This window comes from Aspergillus niger (assembly GCF_000002855.4).
Source record: "Aspergillus niger supercontig An08".
Classification (NCBI taxonomy): domain Eukaryota; kingdom Fungi; phylum Ascomycota; class Eurotiomycetes; order Eurotiales; family Aspergillaceae; genus Aspergillus; species Aspergillus niger.
The window spans coordinates 573,166-596,116 of record NT_166524.1 but is presented as its reverse complement, the minus strand read 5'-3'; the positions used below and the strand labels follow the sequence as shown (position 1 = coordinate 596,116).

Genomic DNA, 22,951 nt, shown 5'->3' with positions numbered 1-22,951 from the left:
TGTCATATCTCCCTGGGAGTTAGACAGACGCACGGAGAGTATCCTGCTTACTTACGAAGTACATGATCTACTTGCCTCTTCTGTTTGGGAATGGGACATTGGCGCTAAGTCCAAGGTATATGCTATGTACTAACCTGCAGACAAGCAGCAGCAGCAGCACTAAAACTCCATGTTCCACAAGACAGCCGACAAGCTCTATACTCTATCTCGAGCTAAGCTCAAGTAAGGGCCTGGTGAATAAGAACATAGTCCTTCACATCACAGACAGGCAAAGCAGTCAACACGGCACGGAATACTGTTTATGAGTTCCGGTGTGAGACATACAGCTTTCACTGTCACTTGGTACTATACTACTTACATAACCCGACCCGTAGGGGAAACATGGATGCCTACTCACATCTACATGGAAGTATCAGCCAAGTAAGTAATCAGCTAACTACCGAATAGATACATCTTTACTACTAGGTACAGTAGATGTCAGCAACCCTCAATGTGTTGATTCCTTTAAATTTTCTAGTAAGTAGTTAGCTTCATTGTTACTCAGCTAAACAATCAACCCTCATCTCTCTGCCGCTCAGCATATCCTTGTAGAGTAAAAAAGTATAGTAAAGCAAACCCACATCCACTTCTCTCTCATCTCAACCCTTCAGATATCCATATATCAATCCCTCCATATACCCATCTCCATCCCATCAAGGTACACATATATAACCTACAGTAAATATCCTACCCTTCCCAAGTCCATCTATACTATAAATTGAACTAAGTAGTCACCAAGCAAACAAAAAAAGCAGGTAACTGATTAACCAACCAACAAACTAACCACCCAGTAACAAATTACACTCATCTCAGAAACCGGTACAGAACAACAGAATCAGATTCTGTTCAACCTAGATCACACACCCAACCCCACCGTTATGATTTCAAACTTTGGGGTTTCTGCATTCTGCGTTAGGTCGTATGTGGAGAGGAAGGTAGAATAGATAGTCAAGGGACGTTAGTTAGTGGCATGCAAGGTAAAAAAGAACTAGAAACGAATGGAACGGTAGTGAAGGCAAGCGAAGGGTGAGTTGTGAAAATGTTGGGGATTTTCTAAATCACTTTGGGTGATGGTGGATGAGATGTGTCATATTTGGGGTAAGTAGGATTTAGTTTACTATATGATCAACTGGTTGCATTGTTGGTTGGTGGGGGAATGGATGGTAGGTAGGTATGTAGCATGTAGGTAAACGGTTCTTCGCTGGTCTATCTATTGGTAACTTGACTTACCCAAGGTAAGTCAAGTAGGTATTTGTCTAGTCTATGTACAATCGAGGTTTCGGTCTAAGATTTTCACAGACTGGACCCCGATACTGTGACCCGCACACACGAAAGGGATCAGAATCAGGCTAAATGACAATAAAAATCAAAATGAGTATGGAGAGCATGGATAAATCCAGAAGATAAAAAAGAAGATGCCCGCAATCTATTGGATCCAAACTTTCGTCGTCGGGTTTCCAGAAACCTCCACCTGGTGTTCAAAGTTCGAAGTGAATCCCCTTTATTGGAAAGCGTTCCGGATTTCCAACTGCATCTGGCCATCGACCACGCCCTTGATGCTGATGCTTCTCAGATCCTCGACGATCCAGTCAGCACCGGCTTCCTGGAGCTGCGCAAGCGAGTGGGTCGTCGTGAGCGCAATGACTTTGAACCCGGCCGCCTTACCAGCCCTGATGCCCGACGGCGCATCCTCCAGAACTACCAGAGACGAGGAATGCTCCAGACCCAGGCGCGTCCGACCAAGCAGATAGCACCGGGGGTCAGGCTTGCCCAGCTCGACATCTTCCGCCACCACCAGGACCTTGGGGTGGGCGAGGTTCAGCACGCCCAGCCAGCCGTCCACCAGCGCACGCGTTCCAGAGGTTACCACGCCCCAGCGAGCGCCGGCGTCGTCCAACGCTGACATGAAATACCGCGCCCCGGGAATCTCGACCGCGTCCGATCCGTATTCCTTCGGGATGCGACCTTCGATGTAGCTGACATCTAGCGGTTGGGAAAGCAACTGGTCAGTCTGCTGTCTGCTGTTGTGGTATATGACGATAAGGAGGAGTAGCGGTGGTAGTTTCAGATCGGAGGTTTCTCAATCGAACTGCAGAGTGTCCAAAGGAATACACTTACACTCCCAATTGGCCTTCTTCGGGTCGTACAACTGGATCGTGTCGATGCTTCGGCGGCCGTGGGAAGTGGCCAAAATGGTCTTGGGGTCGACGCCCAACTCCGCACCGATTCTGCAAGTGATGATTAGGACGGATGGCGTTTGGTTACACGGAGGGAAGTGGTGGGGACGAACTTGTGCCAGTGTTTCACAATCGCTAAAGATCAGATGTCAGTGCATGGTTACAGAGGAGGGGTGGGTGGGAATGAGGGGACTGACCATCGGTTGAGTCGACGATGGTGCCGTCAAAGTCGGAGAGGAGTCCGTCAAAAGTGTGGACTTGCGGAGGGGCAGAAAAGGAGCCGGATGGTCTAGACATGATAATGGCGGGGGAAGTAGGACAAGAAAAATCCAGGGCCAGCACAAGGTGGGGGTAGAAGGAATGAGAACAACTCCAAAGATGTGAGTAAATAGATGTAAGGAGTGGACACAGTCAGCAGCACCAGTCAGCAAAAAGGAGGGACAAGAGGGAAAAGAGAAGGTGGGTTCAGGCTTCAGGCCGAAGGAGTGAATGGAGTTGGTAAATCGTGAGAGAGAGTCACTCCAAAGGAACGAATGGCAGCGCCGGATATCCATAGTCTGTAGTAAGAAAGTATGCCGGTATTACCGGAGATCGGCCTTTTGTTGTGCCGGTTATCTTAGCGCGTTGCCGCCGAAATCTTCTTGGCGGCACAAAATTGTTCGGGCGGATCAGAGTGAGTCCCTGTGCTTTGGATTGCCTTTTTGCTCAGAGACGGTTTAGGGGTTATCAGGCAAGATGGTCAAGCTAGGTATGTTCCCTTCATTGGTATCGCCATTGTCCTCCTGCTAACCCTTCCTCCAGGCAAAAACTCCAAGCGGGTTCCCGTCCGTCTACGACACAAGATTGAAAAGGCCTCCGCGGCCAAGCAACGCAAGCAGAGAAAGCTTGCAAAGAAGGTACTTCCACTTCTTCTTGCACAGCCATGTACCATCTTAGTTCATACTAATGCGGCTTATAGAATCCCGAGTGGCGCTCCAAGATCAAGAAGGACCCCGGTATCCCCAACCTGTTCCCGCACAAGGACAAGATCCTCCACGAGATCGAAGAGAAGAGACGCTTGAAGGCAGAGGAACAACAGCGCATTCGCGATGAGGCCCGCGCTCGTCGCCAGGCTCAGAAGGAGGGTGGAGCCGAAGAGGTCCCTGCTGATGCCAATGTCATGATTGATGAGGACGATCTGATCGACGACGATATGGACGAGGATGTCGGTGACTCCTCGAATCCCATGGCGGCGCTGCTCGCTTCCGCCCGTGCCAGAGCTGCAGAGTACGAGGAAGAGCACTCCGATGACGATGATGAGATGGATGAGGACGATTCCGATGACGAGGATATGGACGAGATGGACCAGGACGAAGAAGGCGGTGCCACTCTGGACGTCTCCGCCCCAATTACCCAGAGCACTTCGAAGGAGAGCTCGCGACGGGCCTTCGACAAGGTCTTCAAGCAGGTTATCGACAACGCCGATGTGGTGCTGTACGTTCTGGACGCTCGTGATCCTGAGGGCACTCGGTCCAAGGAGGTGGAGCGCGAGATCATGTCCGCCGACGGAGGCAACAAGCGATTGATTCTGATCCTCAACAAGATCGATCTGGTGCCTCCTCCGGTGCTCAAGAACTGGCTGATCCATCTGCGCCGCTACTTCCCCACTCTGCCTCTGAAGGCCTCCAACGGCTCGGGCAACGCTCACAGCTTCGACCACAAGCAGCTGACCGTCAAGGGCACCTCCGAGACGCTCTTCCGCGCGCTCAAGTCGTACGCGCACAACAAGCAGATGAAGCGGTCCATCTCCGTCGGTGTGATCGGTTACCCCAACGTCGGCAAGTCGTCCGTTATCAACGCCCTGACGGCCCGTCTCAACAAGGGTTCCAGCAACGCTTGCCCCACGGGCGCCGAGGCCGGTGTGACCACCAGCCTGCGGTCCGTGAAGCTTGACAGCAAGCTCAAGCTGATCGACTCCCCTGGTATTGTCTTCCCCAACTCGAGCGACAAGGCCAGCAAGAAGAAGAAGAAGCAGGAGGAGCACGCGCGTCTGATCCTCCTCAACGCGGTTCCCCCCAAGCAGATCGAGGACCCCGTTCCCGCCGTGTCGTTGCTGCTCAAGCGCTTGTCGACGTCGGAGGACCTCATCTCTAAGCTGCTGCAACTCTACAACATCCCGCCGCTCATCCCGACCGGTGGCGATCAGACGCACGACTTCCTGGTCCATGTGGCCCGCAAGCGTGGTCGTCTGGGCAAGGGTGGTGTGCCCAACATTGAGGCCGCCGCCATGACGGTGATTAATGACTGGCGTGATGGACGCATCCAGGGCTGGGTTAACGCCCCTGTGCTGCCCGTGGTGACTACGGCAGAGGGCGCGACGACGCCGGCCGAGGGCGTGGACACGAAGCAGATTGTGACGGAGTGGGCGGCAGAGTTCAAGATCGAGGGACTGTGGGGCAACGGGGAGGATGATGAGATGGCCGAATAGATGTTTTTCTCATGGATACCAGGCGTTATGGTTCTTAAAAGGTAGATAGTGTCAATTGCGATGAACATATACCGAGCAGACCAAGTTACCGTATGTCAATGATAAAAACGGCGCGCTCTGAACCAATGCAGTAGTAGCTCTTGTTCCAATATTAAGTAGTAGTCTTGAGTGAATATTAAAGTAAGTTCAAAGGTGTACTACTGGTTCAGCTACTATACTACTCGTAGTAGTAGGTAGCAGTATTCGACACCTCGGTTTCAAGAGCATGGAGGCAGCCTGCAATGTAGTACAACCAGACGAAAATATATAATAGTAATAGTAGAGAATATGGCATACCATCACTCAGCACATCAACACTTCAAATCCCAAACAAATAAAGTAGTACTAATAACATATAAACAAAGCATTAGAAATAAATATATACTCAAATCAACAACAACTTGAAACACAAATAATCTCCAAACACCCATATACCATAGAATTAAAATAGCACAAGACCTGAAGAAACCTTATCACCACCCACCCGAAGCGATACGATAATCAATCAAATCACCCCCAAGATTCCCGATCCACACGCGCCGCTCCTCCGCGTCTGTCGCGTCACATCATTTCTGCCTTCCTTCTAACGAACAGAGGCAAAAAAAAAGTCCTTTTTACGAACCACACCACATACCACTTATACCCTCACAAATCAAATCCTCATCTTTACCCACGCTCAATCGACAAACCCAAGAACAAGAGATCAGAAACGCAAAAAGAAAAAAAAGGACCATGCCCCGAAAATCAACCAGCAGCAGCACCCCCGGCGACGACGGCGGACCAGAACAGTCCCAATCCCAACAAATACACTCCCAATCCCCTTCAGACATCGTCCACCTTCCCGAATCAACAGGCCAAATGGTCGAAGCGACAGAACAACAACTCAAGGCGCGGGCAGAGGGGGGTGTGAGTATTGAGGTATGTATGCATTTTGCCACTTACTATCCCTGTCTTTCCTTCTCATATCCAAACCTACACATGATACGAGGGATATCATAACTAATATGCAATAATGGAAATAATGCAGGACTACCTCCTCCCCCGTTCCCTCACCCTGCGACTAGCAAAATCCGTTCTTCCCCCGAATACATCCATACAGAAGGATGCGGTATTGGCAATTCAGAAGGCCGCGACGGTGTTTGTCTCGTATTTGTCGTCGCAGTATGTCTTTGTCTTTCTTTTCCCTTATTTAATCCTTAAGCGACAAAAGAGAGGGGTAGTTTATTAACGTGAGGTGGTATCTAGTGCCAACGAAGCAACCCTCAAACGAACCGTCGCGCCGTCAGACGTCTTCAGCGCCATCTCGGAACTAGAGTTCGATGGGTTTCGCACACGATTGGAGCAGGAGTTGGAGGCGTTTACGGAGTTGAAGGCTGGGAAGAGGAGGGCGAAGAAGGGGGATAGTGGTACTACTGCTGCTGCTGCCGCAGAGGGAGTTGGGAAAAGTGGGGATGCCGAGGAAGAGGAGGGGGATGGGGATAGAGGGGTGAAGAGGGTGAAGCGGGCAGAGGGGGAGAAGAAGAATGGTATTGGTGCTGGAGGGGAGGAAGAGGAGGGGGATGAGACGCAGGAGGAACACGAGCAGGAACAGGAGCAGGAAGATGAAGAGGAAGAGGAGGAGGAAGAGGAAGAAGATGACGAGGAAGAAGAAGAAGAAGAACATAAGGATGACGAGGATGATGATATTGATCGGGTTGAGGATTTGGATCGGGCTAGACGGCCGACGAATCCGGATGTTGAGGGGGATGATTCGGACAGTGAGGATGAGGATGGGCCTGGGAGTCAGCTGCGAGGGGATTTGGGACTGGGTTAAGTTGTGTTCATGATGATTATGTGTGTATGGTATGGTATGTCTTTGTCTCTGTTTACGGCTGATGGTTATGCGGCAACGAAACGGATTGTTGCATGATATCACTTCTACTCCATATCCAATGTACAATGTGTTGATACCCAATTCAACTTCAGCACAACCAGCTGCTCATTATATTCACCACGTGGGGACTCCCTGAACTCCGCACTCAACGCCCATAAGGGCTTGCCTAATGTTGTACAATCATCGGTGCAGTTGACGCCACAAATCTGAAGAGTACCAAATGAACTTCAGAGCATGATAGCTACCGCCTGGAGCAGTGAGGTGAAGCCCACTTGATATCTTCATTATCCCACCCAAACGCCATGTCCCATAGTCTATCATTGGTATCGCCATTAACTGAATTTGAAAAGACTCCCCAGGAAGGCCTTAAATGTAAAGTAATAGTAAAGGAGAAGAAAAAGAAGAAAAGAAGACGGAAAGACGCGCTGACGCAGACCCGAGCTGAGTCATGCGGTCGGCTCGTTCAGTAACAGATTCATCCCCCGAGGGATAGAATCAGGAGAAATGGTCTCGTTCTGTCGCCACCGACCGCTTGGTGGAGGAGTGGACGCACCCTTGCCCACCAGTTTGGGGAACGTCTGATTCGGTCCGTTGTTGCGAGCAGCGCCCGGAGCCAACGGGTGCATCGCCTTGGTGTCGTCCTTGTCCAGCTTGGTCGACTTGTCACTTGTGGCGGCTTTCTGAGCCTTGGTGACCCGTCCGAAATTGTTGATCTTGGAGTTCTTCGCTGGCTCGACCTTCTTTGATCGTCCTTTAGGCGCAGCCTTCTTCGGAGCAGCTTTCTTCGGAGCTGCCTTCTTTGGCCCGTCCGTCTTGGCCGCCTGCAGCACATCTGTAATGCTCCGTCCGTTGCTGGCGGGGTTCGGGCGACCTTTCTTCGCCAATGGTTTGGATTCATCCTCATAACTTGACGATGGAGTAAGGAAGCCTGTGGGAGTAGGTCGTTTCTTGCTGGGGGTGACAACAACCGACACCTCGCCTTGCTCTTTCTTCACTCGTTCCACTTCCGAAGAGTTGCACTCATCGAATACGTCGTCCTGCGCATCCCACCGTTTGAGGTTGGCCAGTCGTGCAACTTCTTTCACAATCGCCCTTGACCATCAGATCCCAGCAGTCCTCGAATTCTTTGCCGGTGGGGTACTCATTGTTGATCCACATGGTCACTCCGTTACGACGACTCCGGATCACGGAGCAAAGACTCTTTACCAGGCGACGCACTCCGGGAATCTTCAGACTCGTACCGACCACAATTAGAGCGTCCGGGCGGGAACGGATGTCAGCATTCATGACGGACGTGATAGCCTCCTCGTCCGGGTTGTGCTCGTTGTACAGGACAATGCGGGGTCTCATCTTGCCGATACCATGGCTACGTTGGCCGGTTTCCATACGGAACTGATTATTACGGCAGCACTCCGGGCATTCGGGGGCATCGGGACGGTCAAATAAGCCCGCATCGAAGTCACTCAGATGCCGGCATTTCTGGCAGACCATCTTGTCAAGACTGCCATGCAACTGAATGGTGCGGGGCCAGGGTGCTTTGACGTTCAACGGAATCTGCGTGGCCAACGGAGGCATTGAGGTCTCAATGCCATCGATGTTTTGTGTGTAGAGACGAGTGAGACGGTTCTCCTGACCCAGTCGCGCCAGCATGTGGTGGAAAGCTGTGGGAGAGGTCTTGGCTGCTTCCTCGGACAGCGACCGTACCATGTCCTGGAAGGAGGCGGTCAACGCCTCATCCTGGTAGACGGCTGCATCGAACAAGAGCTTTCCCGATGCTTTGAGGTTGTGTTTCTTCTGCAGAGACTTGAAAAGACCGTCGGTGGAGCGGAAATCAGGAACTATAATGGATTAGAAAATACGAGGGAAAAGAGGTAAGGACCGACAGTCGCGTGGTGGTGACAGGATTAGGAGTGGGGGTTTGGGAAAGCATACTTCCTGCGGAGGTGGAGATACCCGCACCGGCGATGACGACAATTTTGCGGTGACGCTGTAACGTCTTGACGAGATAGTCAATTTGCGACTGCTGCTCAGTGTAGGACAGGCCGGCGGTGGCCGACAGGTCGAGATGCTGAGTTCGGCGTTCTTTGGGGGCGGCGACCCGACGCTTCTTCCTGGCGGGCGGCAAGTCGTCTTGGCTGCGGGCGGCGCTAGGCTCATCCGCGTCCTGCGACGGGGGCGGCGACGGATAGAAACCAGGCGGTGCCAGAGGAGAGGCCGGCGCTGAACTTAGACTCGAGCAATCCGAGTCATCGTCCATGCCTAATGACGCCAGGAGGCTCTTTGGGGACGAGCGGGAGGAGTTGGTGGTGGAGTGTGTAGTAGAGGTAGTAGTAGTGGTGGTGGTGGTGGTAGACGAAGTGGTGGCAGTACGACGGGGCGCCATTTAGGTCAGGCCGTCGCGGTGACGAAGCGAACAGCGAGCACAAAGAGATCGGGGGAAGGAAAAATTGAATTCGAGGGTGGGAGAAAAAGGATTCAAGGAGAGCTCGCTGTTCGCGGAAAGCTGGGGGGGATCAAAGCTAGATATCGTCCCGAGAGAAAACCATGGAGGACCGGGAAAGAAACGGAAAACATCAATTGACAAGTGGGAATGACGGTAAGGGGGATTTATTTCGGACAGATATTGCTTCTTTGTTTCCCCTGTCGTTCACGTCTTGCTCCCTGACTTCGGGCGGAGGTAGCGAAAAGGGAGTTGGGTGGAAGAGGAGGAAGAAGAAGAACGAGAAGAAGACGACGACAATGGAGGCAGATGAAGAAGAGGAGGAATGGGCAGCACAGGAGGAACCGCCCCGTGACTGGGACAGCGCAAGTCTGGGTCGAGGACAGCAAGTGGTGAGGTCAAGTGGAAAACGGATCGAGAGGGAGAGCGAGAAAAAAAGGGCTACTACTAGCAGGCCAACACGACTAGAATGACGGACTTATTGCTGCTTGGGAGTGTTGCAGCCAGTTCGACGGCAGGCCGGTCAGATCCTCTCGCTTGCAGTGTGTTTATTTTGACCCACGGGTATCGCTCGGGAAGAGTCGACGAAGGCTCTGCATCAAAGAGGGCTAATGGGGAAATGGGGGATTTGGGGTAGAGGGAGAGAGAGGGTGGTCCTGCAGCAAACACAAACTCGGGCAACGAAGTGGTATGCTCAGAGGAATGTGTCTGGAAGCAAGAGGGGCAGATTTGATCGCGTGTTGATCAAGTTGAATGAATGCCGGTGGGAATGATGATATTGCTCTACTTCCTACACCTAACTTAGTACTAACTTGGGACATGCTGCTATGCTGCTATGCTGCTACTATGCCACTAACACCCTCTCTGATTGCCAGTTACATTGTTACGGGGTTGCACTGACTATTGAGAATTTTCCGTAACAACCGTGTATGGACAGCCCGGTGGGGGCTGGCCCTTGGGTGCATTTGGTGTTAACCTCGTTTCTTTTCTCCTGCAAATTCGGTTTTGTGCTGCCAATCTCGTTACCGATCCCATACCGCGCTAAAGGGGGTTGTCCGCCTGGGAGCTTCTTTCATTGGCTGTGGAAGCTTCACCCAATTCTCCGGCCAACCACAGCCCAAACATATACTTGCCCGTGCGAGGCAATCATCAAGACGCCTTCCCACGCATTGGAGAGCTGTCGGATTGATCAAAGATGTCGAATATCACTTTTACTTTTAGTGAATAATGCCTAGCCTAGCCCGAGTCTGCTAGGCTGTAGATATTCAGAATCCAATATCCCGACCGTCATTCGCACTAACCGGTCTCCGACTATCGTTCCGAATCCGTCCCGTCAGACGCTGCGATTGTTGGGAAGGCTGAGCGTTTATTTCATAATCAGCAATCAGGGTCACAGGGATACCTTACGTATACTCGTCATCTAATTGCGGGGCTGATAGTCTGCCAGTAAAGTCAGTGATATAATCATCGTATAATTAAGTAGTGAACCCATACTGGATTGATCGCTCCCTTTACCATGGCATTGAGATTCGCACGTTATCTGTGTGATTAAACTGGACTAGACATTACCCAAGAACGAACAAGCGCGGGGTATCCGATGAAACTACCGGCCAAAAATATGCTTGAGGCATTTGTCGTCGGAAAGTGCGGCGCTGTTCTAGCAAGAACTGGCATGATCCGGTTTTCAGAGTGCCGGATCTTCCACGGACTTTCATTCCCCGCACCTGTCTTACTGTTTAGCTGTCTTCTCTGCGAGATGAAGAGGGAACATGGAATGCAGATGTCATTAATATATGAGATGTAGTTGCTGGTCGCGACCTTGCTCTTAAGTATGGCCGAGTCGAGTCGGTTATGTTCTCCCGCATCATCTGCCGGGCCTCGTGTTTCTTTCTCCATCCGATCAGGCGCTCATCCTGTGGCTAGCAAACCCACCGTGAGACTGCACTATGACTGCAACCTAGGAAACAGTCCCTGCTATAGAGAGATGTGCTATAATTTCGGCTTGGTTTAACAATATATCATGCGTCCGAGATGATCGGACGTTGTTTGCGGGAAGGTGGATGATTCGACAAGTGAGGCGGGTTGAGCCCCGCTCTCTAAACGGTCTTCTTCTCCATCTTGAACAATGCAATGGATATTTGCTAGGATGACATGTCTTTTGGCCCACGAACGGATGGGAATAGCATTAGATAGCTCATATGTATAACTGGAGTAAGGTCTCATAACGCATTATGCCCTTCTGTATCTCGTCTAATCAGTTTTCTTGACAATCCCCTTGATGGCTGTTTCTTTAACTATTACTTCCGGAAATTCCCAGTCCACGAAAGTATGACACTGTTACAACAGACAGTGGTAGAAAGGGTACAGATACAGCTGGTATCAGCGAGCAAGCGCGTGGTTTTAAGCCGACCGCAAACCTCAAGCAACTACTAATGTTCTAGTGGTAGTAATGATAGGGTTCACGATTGACGTATATTGGCGGGAACTATAAGGAATATCTGCACGGTCGCCTAGCACAGACTTGGCCCATTGGCAGCTCTTTCCTTTGACTTATATCAAAACCCGATGCTAGAATGGCAACTGCCACAAGGTGGTCAAAACCTTTACCTTTGGCAGAGAGTCCAAAGATGGATTGTGCCGATATCGTTGCGCCCATGGCTGGTGGGGCCGGTGTGATTGGTTGTCCTGGTTACCCCAGCACATGACCTCACATGACGCTGACTAAGAGGCGCGGAGAGCTCCACCTGACCACTAGTCCCGAATAATGAAACTATCATCTTGGAGAGTCAACTTAGCCCATGATCATCCTCCCGGCCAAAGGGTAGCGTCTGGATCCGGGGTTTGAATGCCATGAGGGTTCTGTCTGCTATCAACTAAGCCTTTTGCATATCATTCAGTGCCCCTCGGTGGCTACACCCCGCCCATTTTACCTGCGCAATTGCCTGCCGAGGTTCAATTGTATCGAACTATGATATCTGAGTCTTGCGATCACTGGCCTCCCAAGACATTTTACTACCCCCATTTGATTTAGAGCTTCCCACCCCACAATGCCCTTGATGATGGACGATAGTATCAATGTCGGCGATCTATTCGGGGAACCCACCTCCCTTGAGCTGGGCCTGCCACCATCGGCTTCCCCTGCCAGAGGCCTTGCCCAGCGTCTGGATGAGATGCGACTGCTTGGCTGTTGCCAGTAAGTTACTGTCTTCTAAGGTGTTGCGAAACTTAGCTTGCCTATATGTACTAACTATTTTCAAAGGAAGATTGCATGGTCCAAATTGGGATGTATTGCTTACATTTCACAAGACTCCCTAAGAGTGAAGGTCCGCCATCTGCAATGTCGACCGTCAGATGGCAAGTGGGTGCTCAGCGATGAGACTCCCTTGATGCCAATTACTGAAGCCCACGGCGGGCATGCTCTCACTCACCTGAGTTGGAACGAAGCTGGCTCCGATCTGGCCGTGGTCGATGTGACTGGACGTGTCTCCGTCTATCACATCCCTTTCGCCCTCAACAGTGTCAATGGCCTTCGACAGCCGGCTTTTTCTCCCGATGACGGGTCTCAAATTGTTGGCATGATGTGGCTGAACACACAAAGATCTGTAGGTCATCTGCGAACCACATCTGTCTCTCAATGCTAAACTTTGTTAGGTGCATGCATTCTATCAAGCAGCCAAAGTACAGGGGCGCTGGGCTTACTCGCCGTTCCGTCGCCGCCCAATAGGACCATTTCACCCTGCAAATAAAGCGGCACTGCTATGCATCACACGCTCTGGGTCCATGAAGCTCTTGTACCAGAACCCGGACGGCAGATGGGATGACATCTCTGTGGATTTGAAGAGCACAAGCTACTCAGATCGGTTGCTGTCACATGCTGCTCTGGTCGCAACTCAGAACGGCATTCTTGTCGCTACCTACTCGGTATGCCAGAAAATCCGCTTCTATCGGGTGCAGATCAACTGGAACCCTCCTCAATGGGACCCTGCACAGCAGCCAAAGCAGACGCCACCCCAATTCCCAGTTCCTAGCTTCCGATTCACGCACTCCAAGGTGGAGACGTCCTGTACTGTGCCTGGGATGCATCGGAATGACGGAGAAGAACCAGACATGATGCACCAGTCGATCTCGAATCCATTATATACTCTCAGTCGCCTGGATATAATTCTCCCAGCCTCCGATAACGCTGCTGGAACCACAGCGAACCCATGGATTGTTGCGGTTTTCTCGACACCACCCCAAGCTACTCCGGATCATCCTGGCCCGCAAGGACCGGCAAGTGTAATTGTACGATGGCAACTGGACACTGCTGCTTTCACCCTCCACCCCAAGTTTGATGAAATGGCTGCAAAACGAAACAGTACTCAGATAAAGGTAGATGAAGGACCACCAATGCCTCAGACAGACCGCGCTGACTATTTGAATAGCCTAGGCCTGTGCTGCGTCGACTGGAAGACATCTATTCTGACCGATATGTCATATCCGTGGACCAAATCGAGTACGGCAATGTGGTTGCCATCACTTACGATGATAGCTCCGTGTCTTTCTATGACCCGAAAACCATGGCATTGTTCAATGGTGTTGATGATGCGAATACGGTGACGGGCCTAGCTCAAGCAGGGTTTCACTATGCTCCAGACGCCTCAGGTTGTAGTGCCTCGAATTGTCGATTTGAATTGTGACTAACGATGTTCTGACAGGTCAAGGTCAACATGTCTCTTTCTCACCGAGCGCATGCGCTGCAGTCATGCTAGATAGTGACGGCCAGACGCACCTCAGGGTTATGGAGCATTCTTACGGTGCCGAAAACGGTCTTTACGATGAAAGTGTGTTTTTTCCCTTCCTGCCAGCTGATTTACACGCTAATAAGCTTCGAACTTGGTAGACAAATTTCCTGCAGCCATTGCATCACTCACGTTAGCCTTTTGCCGTGGATGTGGAAGTGAAGTCAACACAGACGATATCCTCTTAATTTTAATACAGCAACTCTCACAGGGTCGGTACCAGCCTTCAGTTTCCATCGAACTATCACTTCTAACGCTTGCTACCAGATGCTCAAATCACATTCATCAATGAAGTTTACCGCGCACTGCCGATTAACTGCAATTTCACAGTGGAGCAGGAAAAGCTGATGAACCACCCCTACATCCCCAAGTGCCTCAGTATACAAGCTGCCTTGGGATTTGCCGATAAGTACAAGCCACGAAGTTTTGCTTCTTCTGTCTCTTGGTCGATTCTTCAGCTTCGCCACGCCGCCATTTTATACCCATTTTTCTTTCAGTACAACAAAGGGATTCAGGCAGAGCCACATGATCCTGGTTAGTCAGTCCACATTGACCGTCACGGAAGCTGCTAACAGCACGGGTATTATAGACGTCTTGCGTATGATGCTCGGAAACACCAGATGGGCACTTGATTTTTCTCTCTATATACTAAACGAGCTCTTCGACCTCGCCGATGATTTTGAAAGCGTATCGGCTGATCAAGAAGCTTTCAGCCAAAAATGTTGGTCAAATCTAAACTTAAGAAAAGTATCAACTGTACTAACGCTCCGTAGTGAAAACCACAAATTCACTAGCTCTCATCATTCTCCTCTCAAGCATGTCCCGTGCCTTCTTGCGCTTTATTTGCCGTGGCCTGCGTGGCATCCACGCGGGCTACACCAACGCATCTCTAGGCGGGGACTCACGTCTACAGTACGCAGAAATTTGCCAAGCTTTAGATGCCACACCTGCACGCATCGACGTATACGAAAAGTTCCTTTCGGCTGTCGATTCAGCCGTACGACACGCCTATCATGGTGCAGGTTTTGGTGACACTGAACGTCCGGGGCCAGAAAAGGAATTACTCGTCAACGCCCGCATTCCCCCTGTTCTCGTTGCAGCTGTCTCAACAATCCTGAGACAAACAGTACCGGGACTCAAGTCCGAGGTCGACCGCATGGCCATCTATATGCACGACTACTCGTGGCTTGGGTTCGGGTCCGACCTGCGCTCGGAGTTATATCGGCGCACACGAGAAGTGGATATCATCAAGAAAACGCCTATCCGGATGACGATCGCACAAGGCTCGAATGGACCCCAGCTTGGGAAACCGAACAATCAGGGAGTGCTTCGACGGCGATGCGTCCGCTGCTGCGACGTATCTGAGGGGACTTATCCGCCACGCTCAGTCCTTGCCTTCCGCATGATATTCAAGCTGGGTCATCTACGATCGTGCATTTGTGGAGGAATGTGGACTCTCGAGTCGGGCTTGAACGAGGTGGGGAAGTAAGGATTTCGACCCTGGCGGTCGTTGGTAGTTTCTTTGGGAAATTATGTTGATACCATGTGGTCAAGATAAAATCGTTTCAGGCGTGTGGTATAATAGCGTATATAGATGCAAACATGAATGGACAAGTATTACGATGTCAAGATTGCATCTATCATTGACTGGGCATTAGACAAGACCGATATTACACTGACCCCATTCATAACATGTGGACGTATGTCGACTTCAAAGACCATACCCAATGAATAATAATTGTTGCATATGGACAGTCGTACAAGATAGACTATACTACTCGAGAGCGGGGGAAAACAAAAGCACTACCCAGGGAGACAAGATGATCACAGTACTCCGCAACTACCACAATACCAATAATAAGAATCTTTATCTCATGTCATGTCAAGCAAGGCCTTCATTTAAAAACATCGATCTGCATCTTCTTTTTTCTAAGATACATAATCGATTTCTTTTTTCAAAAGAAACCGTTTTGATGAATCCGACCCCCCTCACGGCAAGGTTAGGTCAACCCGTCATCATTAAACGACGTTCCCGTTAACTCCATCCAGATCCAGAGACGACCCCGTCTTAAGCATTTAAGCCTGTTGCAATTTCAGTTAGCCAATGTCCTTCATATTTTCCCCCGCGGGGTCATATATTCAGGTATGTTGGGCAGGTCGTACCTTAACAGCGTACTTCCGCTGGGGGAAGTGGATCTCCTGCTTGCGCTTGCGCTCGGTCTTCAGGGTAGCCTCGTGCTTGGTGAGACGGCGGCGGAGAGCACGGGTGAGCTTGGGGCGGAGGTCAAGAGGAGTGTACTTCTTGCTCTTGTAGAACAAGCGGAGCTGAGCGCGCTGGTTGGCGTTGATGACGGTCAGAACGCGAGCGATCGACTTGCGAACGTCGTGGCTGTTAAAAGACGGTATATCAGCATCCCTGTTCTTGTTCCTGGTTCACTGCGCATGTGTGCCCATTTTTTCATGTAGGTGGTAGATATGTTTGGATTTTGCGCCCTGTCGGAAAGTTTCTTCTCGGCTTGGATCTTGTTGTCGTTCGGTCGTGTACCCCTCGTTTCCTTATTGTAGGTCGATTTCATGGGTTGTCGGGATTTCTGTTCTTGACTGGTATGCGTCGTCTCATTTTTCCAATTGTCGAATGTCGTTGTCGTTTCCTTCCTCCCGCCGTAATCCACAATCCGACAGGTGCAAATCTCATATCCTTCACACACCACACACAACGCACACACATGAGGGGTTCGCAGGAGAAAATCAGATGAATTCTTTTCAAACGCACATTCTGTGGGTCTTCGAGGAGGCACCGCCAGCGATCTTCTGGACACGGAGCTGGCTCAGCTCGGTCTTCAATTCCTCCAGCTGCTTGGTGAGGTCATCCTTGCTCTTTCCCCAGAGCTGACCAGCCTTGACCTTGGACGACTTCAAATAGAAAAACTCCCGTCAGCATTTCACTTTTTTCACGCAGAATCAAAAACTGCGAATAGCAGCATGGCGCATTCAACATACCATGGTGGGCGGCTTCGTGTCGTATCGTACGGGTTGTCGACGTGAGGATTGAAGATGGACCGGGTCAATTTGGGATGTTCGTTGTGGGACTAGGGTTTGATTTTTTCTGGGTGTGCGGCGGCTTAAGCGGGCACGTGATTGTGGCTGGTGCCGTGGCCAGTTGGTTTGGGTTTAGCAGTGCCGCGCCCCGGCATGACGCCGCCTCCGTCCGCCGCCCCGGCCGCCCTGACTTGGCCGTGCGATAGTGGGTTAGACTAAGGCTGCTGTCGCTGCTGCTGTTGCTGTCGTTGTTGTTGCTGTTGCTGTGCCGCCGGTCGGATCATGTTGCGTTGGTTATGACGGGGTTTGTCCTGAAGCTAGCATTACACTCTTCATTCTATATTCCCGACTTGCCGGAGACTTATCGTCGTTATCGGTGTCGTTGATCAACCTCTTTCTGCTTTCTACACACACACACACATCACTCGCAACCAACCTACCTACCTATATACACCCTCATATTATCGTAATCCATCATCCATGGCCACCTCAACCGGTACCGGCTGGGCTCAGCTCCGGCAGCAAGCCCGATCTCTCGAGACTCAGGTACGAGCATCGCTTCCCTGTCATACGGAATGGAAATCCTAACAATGTGTATACATGATCATAGACCGAGAACCTCTTCCACACATACTCTCAATATGCTTCGTTAACGAAGCTCCCACCCACACCCTCGGATGAAGAACAGCGGATCGAATCGCAGCTCAAAGACCTCCTAGAACGAGTACGCATCCACTATGCCCATTCCATCACAGTTACCATCCTAATACCACAATCACATGAACTAATCTAATGGATCAATCACCAGCGCGACTCTCTGATCTCCCAACTCGCCCGCCTCCTCGACTCCGAAGCAACCCTCACCTCCTCCGCCCTCAAACAAAACAACCTCGCCCGCCACCGCGAAGTCCTCCACGACCACCGTCGTGAACTACAGCGTCTCAAATCTGCCATCGCCGAATCCCGCGACCGCGCTAATCTCCTCTCCAACGTCCGCTCCGATATCGATGCCTACCGCAACTCGAACCCGGGTCAGGCAGAAGCAGATTACATGCTTGAAGAGCGGGGTCGGATTGATGAGAGCCATAATATGATTGATGGGGTGTTGAGTCAGGCTTACGCTATTAATGAGAACTTCGGTCTGCAGCGTGAGACGCTGGCTAGTATCAACCGACGCATTGTGGGCGCGGCGAACTCAGTGCCGGGCATGAATGCGTTGATTGGGAAGATTGGGTCTAAGAGGAGACGGGATGCGTTGATTTTGGGGGCTTTTATTGGGTTTTGCTTTTTGATGTTGCTTTGGTTGAGGTGAGGGTTGCTTTACTTTGTTTAAAGCATGTTGTGTCTGTGTTTGTTGTCTGCGTTGTCTATTGTGGGTTTGGGATGGGCGTTTGGAGGAGTGAGATTTGTCTCTTTCTTCTATTCTTTCCTTTGTCTATGCGCTGTCGTTGCGTCTATACTATACAGAGATTAATGGTGGGGGGAGATTTGTTTCCTGGTGTCCGTGGTGTTTGGAGCATATTCCACTCTCACTCACACTCACGCAAACACCCTGGTATGTACATACACAAAGTCCAGAATCCAGTATAAACTGGTGATCCCGTACCTGTCCAGCCATGGCACACCAAACCCATCTAGGGCATAACAACACGAGGCTTCTTCACAGCTTCACCCTGACCCCTCGCAGCATCCCACTCCTGCGCCGGCATCTCCGACTGCAAACTGACCTTCTTCTCCTGCACCAACTTGCGCACCCCATTATTCAGTGCCTCCCACTCCTCCTTCTCAGCAGGCCCACTGCCCGCCCACCGAATGCGACAGTTCTCGTCCAACAAATACACATACCCCACCTTCGAGTTCAACATCCCAATACTCTCCTTCAATCCATCATCCAATCCCTTCCGCACCAGGAAGTACCGTTCATGCTGCTCCTGCGGCAACTTTGCCCGCATACGCCACATGAACATCTTAACCAGGCCGGCCTTCAACGCATTCTCCTCCAAGTTGATATCAACCTTCTGCACCATGCCGTCTCCCTCCGCGGCAATCGTCTCCCACAGACCGGGGTTCTGCTCCTTGCCTGTGAAGGTAACGACCTGCGACTCGGCCCACACGCTCGAGAAGAGGTTCACGATTGTAATCTTGCCGCGGAAAAGAGTCGTCGTGTTCTGGGGTTCTTTCGGCGAGGCGAGAGTGATGCCGTGCATGTTGGGGAAGTAGAGGGCCTTGTCGCGCTTGAAGAGGCGGGGGTTCGACATGAAGGTTTTGCCTTCGTGGTAGCGCATGTTGGACCATTCGCGGAAGTAGGGCTTTGCGACTTGTCGGGTTCTATAGTTTATCATCGAGACTTGATTAGAAATTGTATAAGGAGTATAGGCTTAGGAAATAAATGGGGTCGTACAATTCCTTCCGCCGCTCAAGATGTCTCTCGTAGTTCACGAAATCATCTCTCCTCTGTCGTATAGAGCGGTCATCGACACCCGTGTTCTGTCCTTCCTTGGGTGGGATTACCGATCCGATAGGTCGGTCTAGCGTCGGAGGTATGAAGTCGTCATCGCCGGGTTGGCTAGTCGGGGAGGGGACCTTGGATGCTGTCGCGGAGTAGTTTGCTTGAAATTGGGCTACTCTGTTGGTCTTGTTTGCGAGGGATGCGATGGGGGAGGGTGTTTTCGGCTTGGTTTCGCTGCTGGTGTCGGGTTTGCTGGCGTAGTAACGCAGCGCAGCGGTTCGGGGCCGGAGTGCGGCCGCATTGCGCAATTGGCAACTTAGGCAACGAGTGTTCTGGAGGAGCGTTGGCTCAGTTAATGAGGCTAGAAGCCCCGTGCGCTTCCACATTGTTGGAGGTATCGGTGGGGAAGTAAATGAGGTGGGTGGGTTGGTTGGTTGAGATGTCGGCAGACTCTCTTCACTGGACTATCACTGATAATTGTTGCTCGAGATCCACTCGCCGACCAGGCCGAGTTTAATTGGCGGTCCCGTGACTTGGCGACATTTTCGTGACTGAGCATCACGCGTCACTGGTGGGATTCGTGTCACTCTGGATTGATTTGAATATTCCGATGCTGGGACTGTCCGGTGGATTGTCTGACTGCATGAACTTTTTATTCATGGCTGCTTCCGTGGATTAGATGACATTGTTACCTGCTAGGCAGCAGTGACGCAAGAACTCATGGCTCGCCGGATCTTGAGTCTCGGGACCTTCCACATCACCATACCATGGCGACGGTGGTTAAGGACAAGGAGGCCTTTTTCAGGGAATTAGAGCGGCTGGAATATCTCAGTGACGGTGAAAATGAGGAATTCAGTTGTCTGGTGCATCTGTCAAGGAAGCGCTATGAATGCGTTCCGTCCGATTCGATCACTCTGGCCTCAGATATAAAGGCTCCCCCAGCGCCGCTGGTGAGAGCTTCTACGGAGCCTTTACTTGCTTCTGCAAGTGGGTCTGAGGTCTGCATTGAAAAGGAAGTTGATACTACGTCTGAGCAAGCACGAACACCAGCTGTGACTAGATCAAAATCAACAGACGTGATGCCGCCGAAAGGCAAGACTACAGGTGATGGCGTCTCTAAAAGAAAGAGACGTGTGTTTAGGGCTATAGAAGTTCCAGAACACCGGCAGATACTCAGGGGCTTCGTTTTATGTTAGTATTATATCTTCAGCTGTGTACCTATAAGCGTTCAGTGACACTGATTCAGAGAACTAGACTACATCCCCAACAATGACACATCAGACCTCCGACGGCTCCAAATGCAGCGTGCGCGTGAGTACGGTGCCTCGCGAGCAATGGAATGGAATGACACTATCACTCATGTCGTTGTAGACAGGTGGCTCACGTATGAGAATGTCATGAGACATTTCAAGAATAAGCCCATTCCAGTAGGTCTAGGAACTCATGCTTTGTCTAGTCTGATACTAATGTCCCTGAAGGAAAACGTTGCTCTCGTGGACTGTAATTATCCTCTCTTATGTATTGGGGCCCGCACTATTCTGGACGCGACTCAAACTCGCTTTCGGGTCCGTGGTGCACCTGATCCTAGGGAGGCCAAAGAATCCTCGCCTGCGCGCGAGCCCTCGTCAATCGGGTCGTTGCCGATAAAGCCAGTGAAAGCGAGACGCGGTTACATTGATACACAGAGCACCGATGACGAGACTGACACTGAGCTGTCCGAACCGGAGATTGACGAACATCCGGAAGATAAACAGGTCACCCATGAACCGGACCGGGATCGCGATGCTTTGGATGATCTGATCGAGGAAGCCAAGGCCATGAAGGACTTAGTAAATTCCTCCCACTACATAAATCTCAAAGCCTTATACTGACAAATGACCCAGCCCTTAGAGCCAGATTCAGCCGACGAGGCAGCAGCAGCCGAGACAACCGACGACGAGACCTCCGACTCATCAGACGCCGGGCCAGCGAAGAAGAAACGGAAGACTATCGAGAAAGACGACTGGCAACAGAAGTTCGCGTGCATGCAGAAGCACGATGCAAACTCGAACTCAGAGAACCCAAACAGCAAAACCATAGCCATCCTCCAGCAAATGCTAGACTACTACACGCGAACAAACGACCACTGGCGAGTCCTCGCCTACCGCAAAGCCATCAGCGCTCTCCGAAGACAACCCCATAAAATCACCACCAAATCACAAGCCCTAGCCATCCCGGGAATCGGACAACGCCTAGCCGACAAAATCCAAGAAATCGTCTTGACCAACCGCCTCCGCCGTCTCGAAAACGCCAACAACTCCCCTGAAGACCAAGTCCTCCAACTCTTCACGGGCATCTACGGCGTCGGCATCAACCAAGCATCCAGATGGCTCGCCCAAGGCTACAAAACGCTCGAGGACCTAAAATCCAAAGCCAACTTGACCCCCAACCAGCGCATCGGCGTAGACCACTACGACGACTTCGCCCAACGCATCCCTCGATCCGAAGTCGAAGCCCACGGCGAAATCGTCCGAAAAGCAGTCCAAACGGCCGATCCAGACATGCAAGTCATCATCGCGGGCTCGTATCGCCGCGGCGCCCCGGACTGCGGCGACATCGACCTACTAATTACCAAGCCCGACGCCGAGATCGACCACATCAGAACCATCATGATGGGATCCGTAGTCCCGAAGCTCCTTAAGCAAGGTTTCCTGCAGACCAGTCTGGCCAGCTCATCATCCCGAGACGGGTCCAAATGGCACGGTGCATGTACCTTACCAGACAACGATGAAGATAGAATTACCCGCCCCTGGCGACGTATCGACCTCCTATTCGTCCCTGACGCAGAGATCGGAGCCGCACTGATCTATTTCACCGGCAACGACATCTTCAATCGTAGCATGAGGCTACTGGCAAGCAAGAAGGGCATGCGGCTCAATCAGCGAGGTCTTTACACGGATGTGCTACGCGGCCCTCAGCGCGTCAAAATCAATGAGGGCCGATTACTCGAGGGGCATGATGAGCGCCGCATCTTTGACATTCTGGGTGTGCCTTGGCGGCCTCCGGAGCATCGCATCTGCTGATGGTGGACGCGTCTGGGTGGCTGCCTTGACGGGTGACAGATAATATTTCTCGGAGTTGTCGGGAAGGTTTCTGCTTTGCAGGTTGCTTTGTGGTTGGGGGGAATTCCGCCAGACCGACTTCTCGGTGTGCGTCAGATGGGCAGGTAGGGCGGCAGCCGCGAGGAGACCTGAAAATTCCCGCATTAAGAAATGAGATGATGAAGGTTTAAGGGTGAGATGGAAAGGGAGCAGGTGTGTGTCTGACAGGTAGAGAAATGGGGAATGCAACTACTACTTCGTGTATGTATGTGGCACACGCGTTGCTGGTTGTATTTCTCTTGGGGAAGTTTGCTGCTTATTGTTCGGGAGGAATGACAGTGGGGAGGGTGGTGAAAAGGCGGTCACGGTTACGATCACCATCACTATCATTATTCTTTAAAGCTTTGATAGAGGATTCTGAAGATCTACTTCGGTTTGCGCCAAAGATCAGTACAGAGACTTAGCAAATGAATCTCTTTCTTAGGCTAAATCAGCCTCTAGTTAGCTCCGGATGATAGAAGGATGGACTCAAAACCCGGATGAAGTAGCCATTAGCCGGGATGATTT

General features: G+C 51.3%; 11 protein-coding genes across 11 annotated transcripts; 7 read left to right on the top strand and 4 right to left on the bottom strand.

Annotated features, from left to right (window-relative positions):
• Positions 1 to 381: 381 nt before the first annotated feature.
• Positions 382 to 1,396, top strand: An08g02540 (hypothetical protein; the record flags this gene model as incomplete). The annotated part of the gene is made up of 7 exons (XM_059748891.1): positions 382 to 420; positions 475 to 516; positions 771 to 794; positions 879 to 958; positions 1,032 to 1,065; positions 1,219 to 1,274; positions 1,339 to 1,396. The coding sequence occupies 7 exons, from the start codon at positions 382 to 384 to the stop codon at positions 1,394 to 1,396; spliced, it is 333 nt and encodes a 110-aa protein (XP_059603914.1).
• Positions 1,397 to 1,540: 144 nt separating this feature from the next.
• Positions 1,541 to 2,513, bottom strand: An08g02530 (uncharacterized protein; the record flags this gene model as incomplete). The annotated part of the gene is made up of 4 exons (XM_001392332.1): positions 1,541 to 2,022; positions 2,158 to 2,267; positions 2,330 to 2,351; positions 2,414 to 2,513. 4 exons carry the CDS (start codon positions 2,511 to 2,513, stop codon positions 1,541 to 1,543), a joined length of 714 nt encoding a protein of 237 aa, XP_001392369.1.
• A 438-nt stretch (positions 2,514 to 2,951) lies between these two features.
• On the top strand, positions 2,952 to 4,683 carry An08g02520 (uncharacterized protein; the record flags this gene model as incomplete). Its single annotated transcript, XM_001392331.3, has 3 exons — positions 2,952 to 2,964; positions 3,018 to 3,112; positions 3,175 to 4,683. The coding sequence occupies 3 exons, from the start codon at positions 2,952 to 2,954 to the stop codon at positions 4,681 to 4,683; spliced, it is 1,617 nt and encodes a 538-aa protein (XP_001392368.1).
• Positions 4,684 to 5,454: 771 nt separating this feature from the next.
• Positions 5,455 to 6,535, top strand: An08g02510 (uncharacterized protein; the record flags this gene model as incomplete). The annotated part of the gene is made up of 3 exons (XM_001392330.1): positions 5,455 to 5,640; positions 5,750 to 5,883; positions 5,968 to 6,535. The coding sequence occupies 3 exons, from the start codon at positions 5,455 to 5,457 to the stop codon at positions 6,533 to 6,535; spliced, it is 888 nt and encodes a 295-aa protein (XP_001392367.1).
• A 506-nt stretch (positions 6,536 to 7,041) lies between these two features.
• Positions 7,042 to 8,978, bottom strand: An08g02500 (uncharacterized protein; the record flags this gene model as incomplete). Its single annotated transcript, XM_059748890.1, has 3 exons — positions 7,042 to 7,578; positions 7,628 to 8,433; positions 8,528 to 8,978. 3 exons carry the CDS (start codon positions 8,976 to 8,978, stop codon positions 7,042 to 7,044), a joined length of 1,794 nt encoding a protein of 597 aa, XP_059603913.1.
• Positions 8,979 to 9,139: 161 nt separating this feature from the next.
• Positions 9,140 to 11,476, top strand: An08g02490 (hypothetical protein; the record flags this gene model as incomplete). Its single annotated transcript, XM_059748889.1, has 7 exons — positions 9,140 to 9,437; positions 9,539 to 9,668; positions 9,757 to 9,798; positions 9,973 to 10,214; positions 10,297 to 10,383; positions 10,598 to 10,817; positions 11,353 to 11,476. The coding sequence occupies 7 exons, from the start codon at positions 9,140 to 9,142 to the stop codon at positions 11,474 to 11,476; spliced, it is 1,143 nt and encodes a 380-aa protein (XP_059603912.1).
• A 606-nt stretch (positions 11,477 to 12,082) lies between these two features.
• Positions 12,083 to 15,305, top strand: An08g02480 (uncharacterized protein; the record flags this gene model as incomplete). The annotated part of the gene is made up of 8 exons (XM_059748888.1): positions 12,083 to 12,228; positions 12,295 to 12,637; positions 12,687 to 12,956; positions 12,990 to 13,406; positions 13,460 to 13,682; positions 13,733 to 13,858; positions 14,084 to 14,350; positions 14,590 to 15,305. The coding sequence occupies 8 exons, from the start codon at positions 12,083 to 12,085 to the stop codon at positions 15,303 to 15,305; spliced, it is 2,508 nt and encodes an 835-aa protein (XP_059603911.1).
• Positions 15,306 to 15,892: 587 nt separating this feature from the next.
• An08g02470 (60S ribosomal protein uL29) lies at positions 15,893 to 16,819 on the bottom strand (the record flags this gene model as incomplete). Its single annotated transcript, XM_059748887.1, has 4 exons — positions 15,893 to 15,898; positions 15,980 to 16,205; positions 16,590 to 16,720; positions 16,817 to 16,819. The coding sequence occupies 4 exons, from the start codon at positions 16,817 to 16,819 to the stop codon at positions 15,893 to 15,895; spliced, it is 366 nt and encodes a 121-aa protein (XP_059603910.1).
• Positions 16,820 to 17,335: 516 nt separating this feature from the next.
• An08g02460 (uncharacterized protein) lies at positions 17,336 to 18,167 on the top strand (the record flags this gene model as incomplete). Its single annotated transcript, XM_001392325.3, has 3 exons — positions 17,336 to 17,401; positions 17,466 to 17,579; positions 17,664 to 18,167. The coding sequence occupies 3 exons, from the start codon at positions 17,336 to 17,338 to the stop codon at positions 18,165 to 18,167; spliced, it is 684 nt and encodes a 227-aa protein (XP_001392362.1).
• A 322-nt stretch (positions 18,168 to 18,489) lies between these two features.
• On the bottom strand, positions 18,490 to 19,690 carry An08g02450 (uncharacterized protein; the record flags this gene model as incomplete). The annotated part of the gene is made up of 2 exons (XM_001392324.1): positions 18,490 to 19,183; positions 19,257 to 19,690. 2 exons carry the CDS (start codon positions 19,688 to 19,690, stop codon positions 18,490 to 18,492), a joined length of 1,128 nt encoding a protein of 375 aa, XP_001392361.1.
• A 381-nt stretch (positions 19,691 to 20,071) lies between these two features.
• Positions 20,072 to 22,366, top strand: An08g02440 (uncharacterized protein; the record flags this gene model as incomplete). The annotated part of the gene is made up of 3 exons (XM_059748885.1): positions 20,072 to 20,435; positions 20,559 to 21,133; positions 21,188 to 22,366. The coding sequence occupies 3 exons, from the start codon at positions 20,072 to 20,074 to the stop codon at positions 22,364 to 22,366; spliced, it is 2,118 nt and encodes a 705-aa protein (XP_059603909.1).
• Positions 22,367 to 22,951: the final 585 nt, after the last annotated feature.